The sequence below is a fragment of the Nothoprocta perdicaria genome, unplaced genomic scaffold (genome assembly GCF_003342845.1).
Source record: "Nothoprocta perdicaria isolate Ctin4 unplaced genomic scaffold, notPer1 scaffold_121, whole genome shotgun sequence".
Lineage (NCBI taxonomy): Eukaryota > Metazoa > Chordata > Aves > Tinamiformes > Tinamidae > Nothoprocta > Nothoprocta perdicaria.
In genome coordinates this window covers 823,996-836,058 of record NW_020454328.1, presented here as the reverse complement: position 1 = coordinate 836,058, position 12,063 = coordinate 823,996, and the positions used below count along the sequence as shown (strand labels likewise).

General features: G+C 45.8%; 1 protein-coding gene across 1 annotated transcript; it reads left to right on the top strand.

Moving 5' to 3' along the window:
- The first annotated feature begins 2,512 nt into the window (after positions 1-2,512).
- HOXB5 (homeobox B5) lies at positions 2,513-4,345 on the top strand. Its single transcript, XM_026054450.1, has 2 exons — positions 2,513-3,161; positions 4,070-4,345. Exons 1-2 carry the CDS (start codon positions 2,615-2,617, stop codon positions 4,315-4,317), a joined length of 795 nt encoding a protein of 264 aa, XP_025910235.1. The 5' UTR covers positions 2,513-2,614; the 3' UTR covers positions 4,318-4,345.
- The last annotated feature ends 7,718 nt before the right edge of the window (positions 4,346-12,063 follow it).

Genomic DNA, 12,063 nt, shown 5'->3' with positions numbered 1-12,063 from the left:
GGGGGGGAGAAAGGGAAAGGGGGAAAAAAAAAAGGACTTCTACCTGCATTTCTACCCTTGGTGTCACTGTTAGTAATCTGCTAACCCTTGTATTTAATGGAAGTGCTGCAATATATGTCATTTGGGGTGTTTATTGTCTTAATTTTGTAAAAATTGTTTCATGCACGGTTGGCATAAGTCTTTTTTTTTTTTTTTTCCCTTTTTTATTTTGTTTTCCTTTGGTAAATTAATCAATCTCTGGGGTCTTTGTATTTAGTTTATCTTTTTATTTTTTTTTTAAGAAAATCTACTGAAAGAACGAGAACTACCTAAAAGGATGCAAAAGCAACAAAAAAAAAAGTTATATTTTATTAATTTTTGTACGTGTTGTGTTTGAAGTTTGTCTTAGGTATGAACATGGAATTCTCTAATAAAAACAAAGTCTTCGATCTCATGAAACTGCCCTGTCATTATTGCTATCTTTCCCTTTTCCAGGGAAACTTGTCATTCTTAAGGAGCAGAGAGCTGCAAAGAGAGAATTGTCCCTCTCTTTATGGCACTGTCTGCTAATCTGCAAGGACAAGCAACTCCGAGCATACGGAAGTTACAGTGAAGAGATAAATCTGGTTTTCCTTCTTTTTGTCTAATCTGAAATGGAAGACCTTTCACCAATAGTATTTCCTTGCTGACATTCTGCTTTAGTATCGCTCTTTTTTATTGTTACAGTACAAAGAGTTATGATGAAATGCTCTCCGTATACATAATAAATCAAGGAAACTGGCAAAAATATGCTCGCATTTATCTACCAAAGATACCTAACATTTGCCTAGCATCTTTCAAACATCTGGTCCCTTACTTCATATCCTCAAATCAAAGTGAAGTGTATTGCAAAAAAGTCCAGATTTCAAGGCAATTCTCCCTGCAAAATGAGTAGTTTCTCAGCACCGAGTATATTGGATTTAAGTTCTGCAAAAAAAAAAAAAAAAAAAAAGAAAAAAAGGGGGGGGAGGGAGAAGGAAAGAAAAAGACCTAACTAAACCTAATAATCTGTTTTAGAATATTAGATCTTATTTTCTCTTCAAACACTTGAAATGGCTCTTTTTGACAGCCTTCTTTTGCCTGGGATGGGGTAGACGCTGCTTCTGTTCTGTACCAAAGACGAACCTCGTGCATGCACAAAGTCTTGCTCGTTTGTGGAATTAAACGAAAGGAAGTGCTTTTTCTGCTGGAGATTTAGGAAGCGAAGCAAGCGACTAGCTCAGCCTATCTGGGATACCGTTTTCTGAAGCTTCAAGGGCAGAAATCGCTACGACGAAGTATCTCTTCACTTCAAATCCCTTTCCTTGCTACCCACCAGAAATACCTACGTATGAATGCATTCCCTCATGCCACAAGCTGGTTTAATGTCAGTCACTTTTAAAATCAATTCATGCAGAAGCTTCACAGCTGTGGGACATTTACTATTATTGCCACGCTTTTCATTGCCCGTAATTATTATAATTATATGTCACTTTCAATATGGCGCATGATTTCCAATGAGTTGCAGACAACCATATGAAATTCCTAAACTGCTTTGGAAAAAAAAAAAAAGAAAAAAAAAAAAAAAAAAAAAAAAAAAGGAGAGAGAGAAAAGAAAATGTAATGCTTAAAGTGTGATTCTTTCACAACATTTGGTCGCTTTTCAGGGGGCTTTTGTTCCCAAATATTCCTTGCAGGTTAGCAATTGGAAAGGAAAAACAACGTCGTGCAATGCTCGCTTGAAAGAGAATGGGAAAGACTGAGCAACAAGAATATCTCAAGAACAACGTTGTCAACCACTTCCAACGGCTGGACTTCCACTCCTTTCCTTTTTCTTTTTCTTTTTATTTTTATTTCTCTATTTTCCTTTTTTTTTTTTCTTTTTCTTTCCCCTTTCCAGAATTTGAAGGTGTGACTGCAGAGCTGCTAAGAGAGCTCGACTTTTCCATGCAGCCGTGGCAATGCTAGCACGAAACAACCAGCTCCAGAACCCAGCAGCAGCGCCTGCCCCGCTCTGCCTTCATCTTCCCCTCGGACCCTGCAAAGCCGCCTCGACCCGCCACTCCTGCGCGCCGCGCAATGACCCGCGCAGTAAAGCGGCCAGAAGAACCTCAAGCACAAGCTACCCCGGGCATGAAGCTTGCGGTGCGTGGCGGAGATGAAGAAGCCCCACGCCGGAGCTGGCTGCATCGCGGAGAGGAAAAGTGGGGGGGGGAAGAAAAAAAAAAACAGCAGGAATAGCGCAGGGGCAGCGCGCGTGCTGCGCGGCCGCGCGGCCGGCAGGTGGCGCGCTCCGCCAAGGCGGCGCGCGCGGGCGGGCGGCGCGCGCGGGACTCGAGGCGCCGCGCGCTGACTCGGGCCGAGCGGCTCCGCGAGCGTCATTATTTGTAACCATAGAGCATGAATTACCTCTTGAGGTCATCAGTGAGAATTTACGACTGGTCAACAAAAGCACGTGATGCCCAAACGCACCCCCCHCCCTCCCCCCATATTTGGCCGCATACATAGCAAAAACGAAGTACAGTGCATCGCTATAATTCATTAATACATCATAAATCGTCAAGCACAGGGTTATAACGACCACGAGCCACAAATCAAGCCCTCCAAAATAACCCAAATGAGCTCTTACTTTGTAAACTCGTTCTCAGGGCGCTACCCAAATGGCCCCGACTATCAGTTACTAAATTATGGGACCAGCAGTTCCATGAACGGTTCTTACAGAGATTCAAGCACCATGCATTCCAGCTCTTATGGCTACAACTACAATGGGATGGACCTTAGCATCAACCGCACAGCCTCCTCTAGTCACTTTGGGGCTGTGGGCGAGAGCTCCCGCGGTTTCCCTTCTCCAGCACAGGAGAGCAGGTTTAGACAGGCGTCTAGCTGCTCCTTATCTTCTCCCGACTCCCTGCCCTGCTCCAACAGCGAGAGCCATGGAGGCAAGCCCGCCCCGTCCCCCTCCGAGCAAGCTACTTCTGGCAGCACCAACACAAATTTCACAGAACTAGACGAGACCAGCGCGTCCTCGGGAGCCGACGAGGGCACTCCAATAAGCAGCAGCATCCCCCGAGCGCAGGCAGAGCCCATCGCAACCTCCACCGCGGCACCAGAAGGGCAGGCACCTCAGATATTCCCTTGGATGAGGAAACTTCACATTAGCCATGGTACAGCTACTTCTTCTCTTTTTTATCTTTGTTTTTTTTTCGCTCCTTATCGTTGCTGTTGTTTATTTTCGCGCCCCCTCTCCTTTTCCCTCCCTTTTCCCCCTCCTTCATCCCCTTCTTTTTCTCCCCTTGCTTTCATTCTGTCGCTTTCGCCAGCTATTTATTGCTTTGTATTTCTTGCTCTASCTACTGCTCTAAAGCAGAGAGCAGCTTCTGGCGCCTGAAGGGGGGCGATTTTATTTTACTTTCGCTATTCCTGCCGCGGAATGGGCTCTTATTTAAGGCTCGAGCTGTCTGTGTGTGGGGGCAGAAAGCAATTGAAAATTGAGGGGCAGGGGAGTGTTTCGGGGGAGGGGGAGGAAAAGAAAGAATTGACCATTAAAATGGCATTCTATGCACAGATGGGGCTCCCCGTCCTTTCCTACTCCTATTTTGCCGTATAGATTCTTGACAATCTGCTCGTGGCAAAAGCAAAATTGCGGGGGGAAATGAGGGGAGCAGAAAGACCCCCGCCTTTCTCCCGAAGAAAAGAAGGCAGTGTTCAAACAGCTGCCCTCGCAAACACACAGACAGCCAGGCAAAGGCGAAAGGGGCAGATTTAAAGACCCAGGGTCTCCAGCTAAATTAGGACTATTGAGCTGCGAGGGTCGGTTCTGCAGGGGCCGGGGGTGGGGGGCTTTACACGTGCCTGGGGGGGAGGAGGGGTGCGAGCAGGCAAGGGAGCTAGGGGCAGAGCTCGCTATTCGGGGAATAAACAGCTTCCATGATGGCCAGAAGAAGGGGAATATTTTGCATTGGGATTTAAAAATATATCTATATATAAAAATCTATATATAGCACCAAGGGTAATATCGTACCAAAAAAAAAAAAAAAAAAAAAAAAATCCCACTGTTGTCCGTGTTATTCAGACATGACTGGACCAGACGGTAAGAGGGCGAGGACAGCGTACACTCGCTACCAGACCCTGGAGTTGGAAAAGGAATTTCACTTCAATAGATATCTCACCCGCAGGAGGAGAATAGAGATCGCTCACGCTCTCTGCCTCTCCGAGAGGCAGATCAAAATCTGGTTCCAAAACAGAAGGATGAAATGGAAGAAGGATAATAAACTGAAAAGCATGAGCTTAGCCTCTGCAGGCAGCGCCTTTCAGCCATAAATTATAGAGGAGGAATATCGAGGAGAGAAGAGGAAACAATGAATAAATACCTAAATAAATAAATAAAGCGCAGCAGATCTTAGTTTCGAGTACTGTACAGTGAGGCACCTTCTTTTCGGCATGTTGTTGATATTCTAAAACAACGCGTATGGTACCGTTATCCCAGGACTCATGTCGTGATTTTTTTAATTAAATTTTATTTCCAGATGCTCCTCATGCTCTTGTTGTTCTTATAAATGTATATGTCCGTGCTCTCTTGATGCTTTCTGGAAAGCTAGCATGTTTTATGTGAGCCCTTTAAATGTTATAACTTATTTATAAATTGATAATAGATACTATTGTTTGTTTATTTGATTATTTTTTCTTCTTAAGTTTACTGCTTTTGGGTGAGTTCTTCTCTGCCTAAGCTAAAATCGGGGGTTCCCGCACTACAGTCGCAGAAAAGAAAAATACAATTAAAAAAAAAAAAAAAAAAAAAAAAAAAAAAAAAAAAAAAAAGCTCTTGTATCTTTCTGTCTTAAAATTGTCCAGTCTGTGTTTTAGTTCAAACTTCAGGCCAGGATTTCTAATCCCAGGCTCCTTCTGAGACGTGCTCTTAGACGTGGGTAAACTTCTCTATGACAAAAAAAAAAAAAAATGTATAAAATTGGACCAACAATAGAGTGCTCTAATGTTTGTAAATACTAGAAATATTTCTGATGTGACTAATAGCCAGTTTGTAGTGGGCAGAGTGAATGCAATGTTATGTGTAAAAATGGCATCCGTCATGTCTAGCTGCCTGGTAGTACTTTGCCAATAAGCTTTTTGTATTTGTTTGTAGCTTTACTCGAAGTCAAATAAACGTTTCTCCTACTCACAAAGGCTCCGCTCGCGCTTTATCCGCCAGCTCCGGGCCTCGCGCGAGGAATCCGCGCCACGCGCGAGCGCCGAGGACTGCGCGGGCCGCGGGGCTCGCGCTGCGCCCGGGGGCGCAGAGGCTGCGCGGCCGCGGGGCAACTCGTGGACGCGCCGCGGAGCCCCGCGCAAGCGGCTCCCTCCCAGGCCCGCTCTTGCTCGCGCCTCCCTGCCTAGAAATAACACAGACCCCCCCAAATCGCATCACACAAACTGCTTGAAACTACTTTAAGTTGCAATAACGCGGCATAAAAGCTTCTCCCGCGGATCTGCACGCACTCCAGAAATTGCCATATGTATAGACAGCTATCCGCGCATACACATTCACGAAGCGAGCGGTATTTATACATATCTCTATGTTTGCACACATAAAACCTCGTTACACATAACTACGTGTGTACATCTGTAACTATATTCTATCTATAATATGTATATATAAAAATAATATATTTCTGTGCTAAGCTGCAATCTCTCCTCCATCTCTCGCTGCATTTTATTGTGCTTTACTGCTGCCACATCCGAGTCTCTGACTCTACATGTAAATAACAGATTACAGCTCGGTAACTACTGATACTTGCTACAAAGAGGCATTTTCGCTGCAGATAATTTAACATCATCAAAGATGGCAAATGTTGCAATTTTGCTACCTAGGGATTCTAACAAGGCACGAGATACTCCAGTTTAAAGTCGCTCTATTTGGCAAAGCGCCACTGACATCTTTACAATACAGCTTAGGCTTTTTGCTCGTATCAAGTAAAGTTGGATCTTAAAACTTACCAAACTTAATCTCCCACTGTTTAGGTACTTCTTAAGTGATTTTGAGAGGAATGTGAAGTGGACTGTCAGATCCCAAACSATTTGCTCGCCTTCCCTTGCTATTTTTTTTTTACCAATAGCAAACTATACCAAAAGTGGGTATGACATTTAGATGTCAAATGGATAGGGTTTTATCTAGAAGTTAGATCGTAAAAATCGCCCAGACCTCAGACAGATACCCCTCACTGGCTCTCAAAAGTCACGTGAGGTCCATAAAGTTAGTTTTATGGTTTTGGGGAGTTGACAATGTACAATATATTTCACATTCTCTAGAATGTTAAGTGACACTTTAACTGCTTGGTTTGGCTTGTAAGGGGCAGCAATGGGTGAGCACTTTTCCAGATGAGATAAACGTTGCAATTGCAGTGAACATGTTTTGCGGGTCCAGTTTTCAGTCCAGAGAACCAATAGACTGGAGTCCTGAAAGTAAGTTATTCTGAAATATTATCTGCTTAAAGTGTTTTCAGGGGTTGATATGGCTAAAGGCYGAGAGGGGAGGAAAGAGGGTCTGTCTCTCTTTCAGAGCTGTATTTCTCACTTTTAGGAGGTCCTGGCTCTCACCCTCCCGAGAGCCGGGGGGTTCGGCAGATTTCCGCCAAGGTTTTGAGGCCCAAAGTGAACTTTGTGGGGCGGGGAGCAATAGCAGATCTGGGCAGATTCACTGTGGTCGCGCGGCCGTCCTGGCTTGCCGGGGACAGAGAGTGCGGGCTAAGTTTGGGTCTGTCCTTCCCCGTGTGGAAAGGATCTCGCTGGTGTATTGGAGGGGTGTGGGGGAGTTATAACTGCTCGCAACTAGCCGCAAATCCGGCCCACGCCTTAGCATTTCAATGAGCTGCATTCGCTTTGCATTCTGCAGGTTGCTGACACCTTTTGATTTTAATTATTTTTCACCTGCCTAACAAGGATATTTATGCACGTTTGCTTTTCTTTTCTTTTGGCCTGGGAAGAAACTATTATTATTATTATTATTATTATTAGCCGCAAGACTTCTTTTTTTTTTTTTTTTTTTTAAATTTCAGTCAAATTAAGCAGTGTCCTCGTATTCCCGCAGTTCGTTTCTCCCATACGGAGACACGGAATGTCCCCTGTTATGTCTAAGTGATCCCCAAAACATAGCCAAGGGGGCTGCAGTTTACACAGGGACCCTCCAAGCATCATTCTCACCTAAAGCTCTTCTCGTCGACTTGTGTTTCCTTTCCCAAGTGTGCCATGGAAAAGGAACAGCCTTTCTCTTCGGGAAAACAAACAAGTGAAGCAGGGGCAGAAGGGCGAGAAGCGGGGGGCAAGGGAGCCCGAGGTGGCTCCAGGTGGGGACCGGCCCGCGTAGGTACTGCCGGGCTAGGGGTAAAGGGCAGGAAAATGGCAGGTTTTGCTTTGGGAAACCCAAATCTCCACAGCTGCAGGAGAATGAGGCGGGGGGGAGGCCGGGCGCTTTGCAGCACCTGAACCAACTCACATCTATTTCCACCACCATCACCCTCAAAAAAAAAAAAAAAAAAGTTAGAAAGTTCAAACGGATGCACTCCGGAGGCGGGGGCGAAGCATGTGGGGGCTCATTAGACTTTGGAGCAGTCACAAGCGCCTTTTTTTTTTTTTTTTTTTCTTTTCCTCCTTAGCGGGAATTTTAACGGTGAGACAACATTTGGTGGACACATGTCCGTCTCTTTTACACAAAGCAGAATGTCCCCCTTTTGCACACTTGGGCGATTACTTTTCCTTCCTCGGGCTGTTTTTCCTATCTTGCTCCATGTGGCTCCCAATATCTTTGCTATCATCGTGTGAACTTCCAGCTTCTCCCTGCCCAGCCAGAGGCTGGACGGAGCAAATGAGCTCCTGAGTGACAGGTAGAAACCTCTGCTCTGCAAACGTGTGAAAATACTGAAATCTGGGGAGGGAAGAGGGGTGCGGGAAGCCTCTCCTGCTCGCTGGAGCAGTTTTATGCTGCGCAGCTCCACGTCTGTTCAAGTAGGGCCCCTGTTTCTCAGTTGATTGTAAATACACGGAATGGGAAGTTCTTAAAATCCCCAAACGCCAGTTTTGTGCCACAAACAAGGCGAGTTAGGGACGTTTTGCTCCTCTACATTAGGAAACGCGGCGGGAGAGTTTTGTTATCAGGCCGGGATTATAGCAAGTGCGAGGCCTGTGGCCTCTGATCTCTACTGGTGGTAAGAAATAATTGTGACCGTTTCGTGTCATATCTAACAACTTAGGAAAGAAAAATAATGGCCCTTCCCTTAAAATATGTCTGAATATATACGTTCGATGCAATAACGCGGCATTTCCGAAGTGTATCCATCTATCCAGCCAGCCCTTCCCTCTCCCCCATCCACATGCCCGCGCTCGGGATTCCTCTTTTGCGATGTCCCAGGGCGGCTCCGCTCCAAAATCAAGGGCGAGGGCGGGAGCCACACGGCTTGTGTTTGAAGTACCGCCGTTTTACACGGCCTGGCAAGTGCCACGTGTTATTGTGAGGGCAAAGGGAGGCCAAGGTGCGCGGGCAGCCTCTTCATCGGGCGGTTGGGGCGGGGGGGGGGGCGGTAAGGCTTTACTAGAGCAAAGCAGCAAGGCTTGCTTGAATTTGATTCCTGAGACGATAAAATCACCCCCAGCTCCTTCCCATCGCTCACCAGACTCCCTACCCTCTATATCTCCGCGATCTCCTTTCTATCTTTCCATATGCATCGCGGAACGTTCTCTTTCCTCTAAGTTGTGTTTTGGGGATTTCTTTTTCTGTTTTTTATTTATTTAGTATTTTCCTTTCTTTCCTGTATGGTGTTAGTCTACAGCTTCCTGTGAGACATGGGTAGGTCTCGCTAGCTACCAATTTACAGCACGGAAGGGGTCACAGGCTTAGAACAGGCTTCCCCCCCACCCTCTAAAGAAAAGAAAATCTCCCTCTTGCAGATGAGGAGGAAGTATAAGGAGAGTAAACAGGAAAACGGAGCTCTGACCGTGCAGGTAGGCGGGGATTTTACTTGTCCTTTTTCAGCGTTTCTTTCGCGGTAATGGCTCCAGGCACGGAGCAATTCGTTCTTCTGCAGCTGTGGAAGACAGAATAAAGAGGAAGTAGTTTAATACGAGATATTAAAATATACGGAATCTCTTGGAGGTGATTAACGTTTTGGAAACAAGTGACTTGTATTTCCTATGCCCACAGTGATGCAGATCTTGGGGCTGCTCAATGCTCTGGGTAATGTTGGATCAAAGTCTTCTTTAGGGGCTAGGGTTAGGCGGTGCTCGGGTGCATCGGGGCTAATTGCCCCAAGTAGTGGCCAAAGCCTGGGGGACCCCCTTGCACGAGGCCATCTGGGCCTCTACGGGCCCGTCCACCCCTTTCTTTTTTTATATATATATAAAGTGTGGCAGATCTATCCACGATAGCCTTTATAAAATTTATTTATTGTTCCCTATCATGACATTTTAGTTTCTCTCCATCCCTGGAGGTTTCCCATTTCGTTTRGTAAACAGCGCCAATCATTTCTGGATCTTTGGGGGAGTAAAATTATTAAAAATACATAAATAAAAAAATATATAAATAAGGTCCAAGCCCCTATTTCTCACCGAAGCCCCCGCCCAGATGCACATCTGCAGTAACGAAAGGTTACTCCGTCCTCTGGGCCTTGGGGCAGGCCAGCGAGTTGCCGCCAGCCCAGGCTGCTTTGGGGGGCAAAAAAAGGAAAATTTTCCTCCCTTAGCTTCGCAGTAGCCTTTTTCTTCCCTGCTTCGCTCGGCGGTAGCTTGGGGGGGAAATGGGTTTCTCGGAGGGAATGGGCAGTTTGGGGAGCGCTGCGGTGCAAAGGGCAGCTCAGTGTCGCGGGGCCGTTGTCAGGACAATGTGAATACCGTGGCCTTATTTCTTTTTATTTATTTATTTTAGCTCTGAACGCCATGCTAGAGATTTTTAAGGCATTTTACAGGCCCTCCTTACTTACTCGGTTCAGTTTTGCGCAGAATAAAATTTACTTTTAAAAATTCCCCCACGAAACCAAGCAGATAGAATTAAAACCAAAMCAAAACAAAGAAATCCCACCAAAAACAAACTTCACCAAGGTAACCTAGTTAYAGATGTGCATTATGTCTTATTTTATTCAACAACAACAACAAAAAAAGTGATTATAATCTGTTAAAGAGTTTAATTAAGAGAATTAAATGAAAAGGAAGGGGCACAAATGAATTGGGGAGAAAAAAAAAAGCGAAGCTATTCTAAACGATTAATTCGCCATTTTAACAGTATAATGGGGTTTGCCTACTGAAAAGCGAAATCAGAGCTCATATCTCATCAATAATTCATAGGCGAGAGGGATCATTGCGAGGTCAGCAGACTCGTCCAGCCCCGGCTGCTCCCAAGGAGAGGGCGAGCACCGTCCACCGCCCGCGCTTGCATCTCTCGCGGACACCGGGGTCTCCTGGGTGACCTTTTTTTAAGGAAAACATAAGCTTTTTTTTTTTTTTTTTTTTTTTTTAATTCACCAGGTTCCCAGTGCTTTGGTGCTTTGGTGGAGCCTCGCAGGGAGAGAGGGGGAGGGCTGGGGAAGGAGTAGATGTGCTTCGTATTGCCCCAATCGTGACAACCACTATCAATGTGGTAGTTCTGTTGGGGGTAGCCAAAAGAGTCTTTCTTTTTTCTTTCTTTTTCTCTCCCTCTCTTTTTTTTTTTTTATTATTTTTATTTTTTTTCCCCCACAAAATCACAGGTTCGGAGCCTGCGGCTCATCTGCCTCACGGGGTTGCGCTGACGGCGGAACCTCGATCCTGCTCCTCTCGGGCTGCGATTCCTTTATTTCCTTCTGCTGAAGGAAAAACACGAGTATGGAGCTATTCCTGTGCCAYAGGGCTGGAAAGAGCTGCTTCCTCTTCACAACCAGAGCTAGGAGGGTTGGGGGGAGGGCAGCCCCCGTCCCTGCAGGTCCCCAAAGCCCTTTCTCTTCTCCACAGTTCAATTTCAACCTGAGAATTTKCTCTTTCCCCTTTTATTTTATTAWTTTTTATTTATTCATTTTTCCTGTTTTCTTTTATTGCCCGTCGGACCTGAAGGGTCACGAGATTATTTAAAACTTCCTTGATAAATATCCCGCCGCAAATAGGGAACCTGGGGGGTCCCTTTCCAGTCCTAGGGCGGATTTAAGACTGAGATTTTCTTTCAGGCTGTGGCTGTTTCGGGACCTGAGCTGATTCTTCCCCATCTTTTCTCTCCTAATGATCAAATAAATCGTAGTTGGAAGGAGGTTGATAACTTAACTCGAGAGGTGTCCACCCTGTGTAGTTTTCCGTGTTCTGTTGCCCTAAATAGCTTGAAAAAGAAACTATTTTGACAGCAAGCGTTGAAAGAATAAGACTAGTATGAGTTTTTTTCCTTTTGATTTATCTCTTTTTAACATGTGTATGTATGTATGTGTATGTGTGTGTGTGTGTATGTATATATATACCTTTCAAGTCAAAACAAATGACAGCGTTCGGCTTTTGTAAAGGGCATTTGCTTAGTGGCAAATCCTGGATTTGTTTATGCAGGAGAATCTGCGAGCCCGGGGCCGGGACGGGGGGAGATTTGGGAAGTTTCGGCAGGGGGGAAGGGGAAGCGGGGCCGGGAACTTGATGGTCTCGCCTGTAACGTCCTCAAGCAGCCAGCAGAGCTCGCTTCAGACCAAGTTCACTGCCAGGAGRGCCGGAGCGGGGCTCGCGGGGCGCCGCTGGGACCCGGACCCGGACCGGCACCGGATCAGCATCGGGGCGGCGAATCGGTAGAGACCGGGACTGAGACCGTCTATCCCCGTGGCCCTCTTGTCCCTTGGACAAGTCCGGGCTCTACTCGCTTCTGAGTCCTCCCTAAATAATCGTATTATAACCCAAATAATCACAAAGCCCCCCCAGCCCCAACCAGGAGCTAATCGCAGGGGTCACCAACTCAACTAGGTGAATTCCCAATAGGCAAAAAGAAGAAAATTGATTCAAAGTGAGATGAAACCCGTTGTGGTTTAAGACATTTTCTTTTCTCCTTTAAAGAGTTAACGGAGGGGGCACGAGGTGAAAAAAAAAAAA

What these genes read in the sequence shown, in the direction of transcription:
- HOXB5 (XM_026054450.1), top strand. Translation starts at nt 2,615, where the DNA reads ATGAGCTCTTACTTTGTAAACTCGTTCTCAGGGCGCTACCCAAATGGC. An exon ending in GAAACTTCACATTAGCCATG is followed by an intron (nt 3,162 to 4,069) that starts GTACAGCTACTT and finishes CGTGTTATTCAG; the next exon opens with ACATGACTGGACCAGACGGT.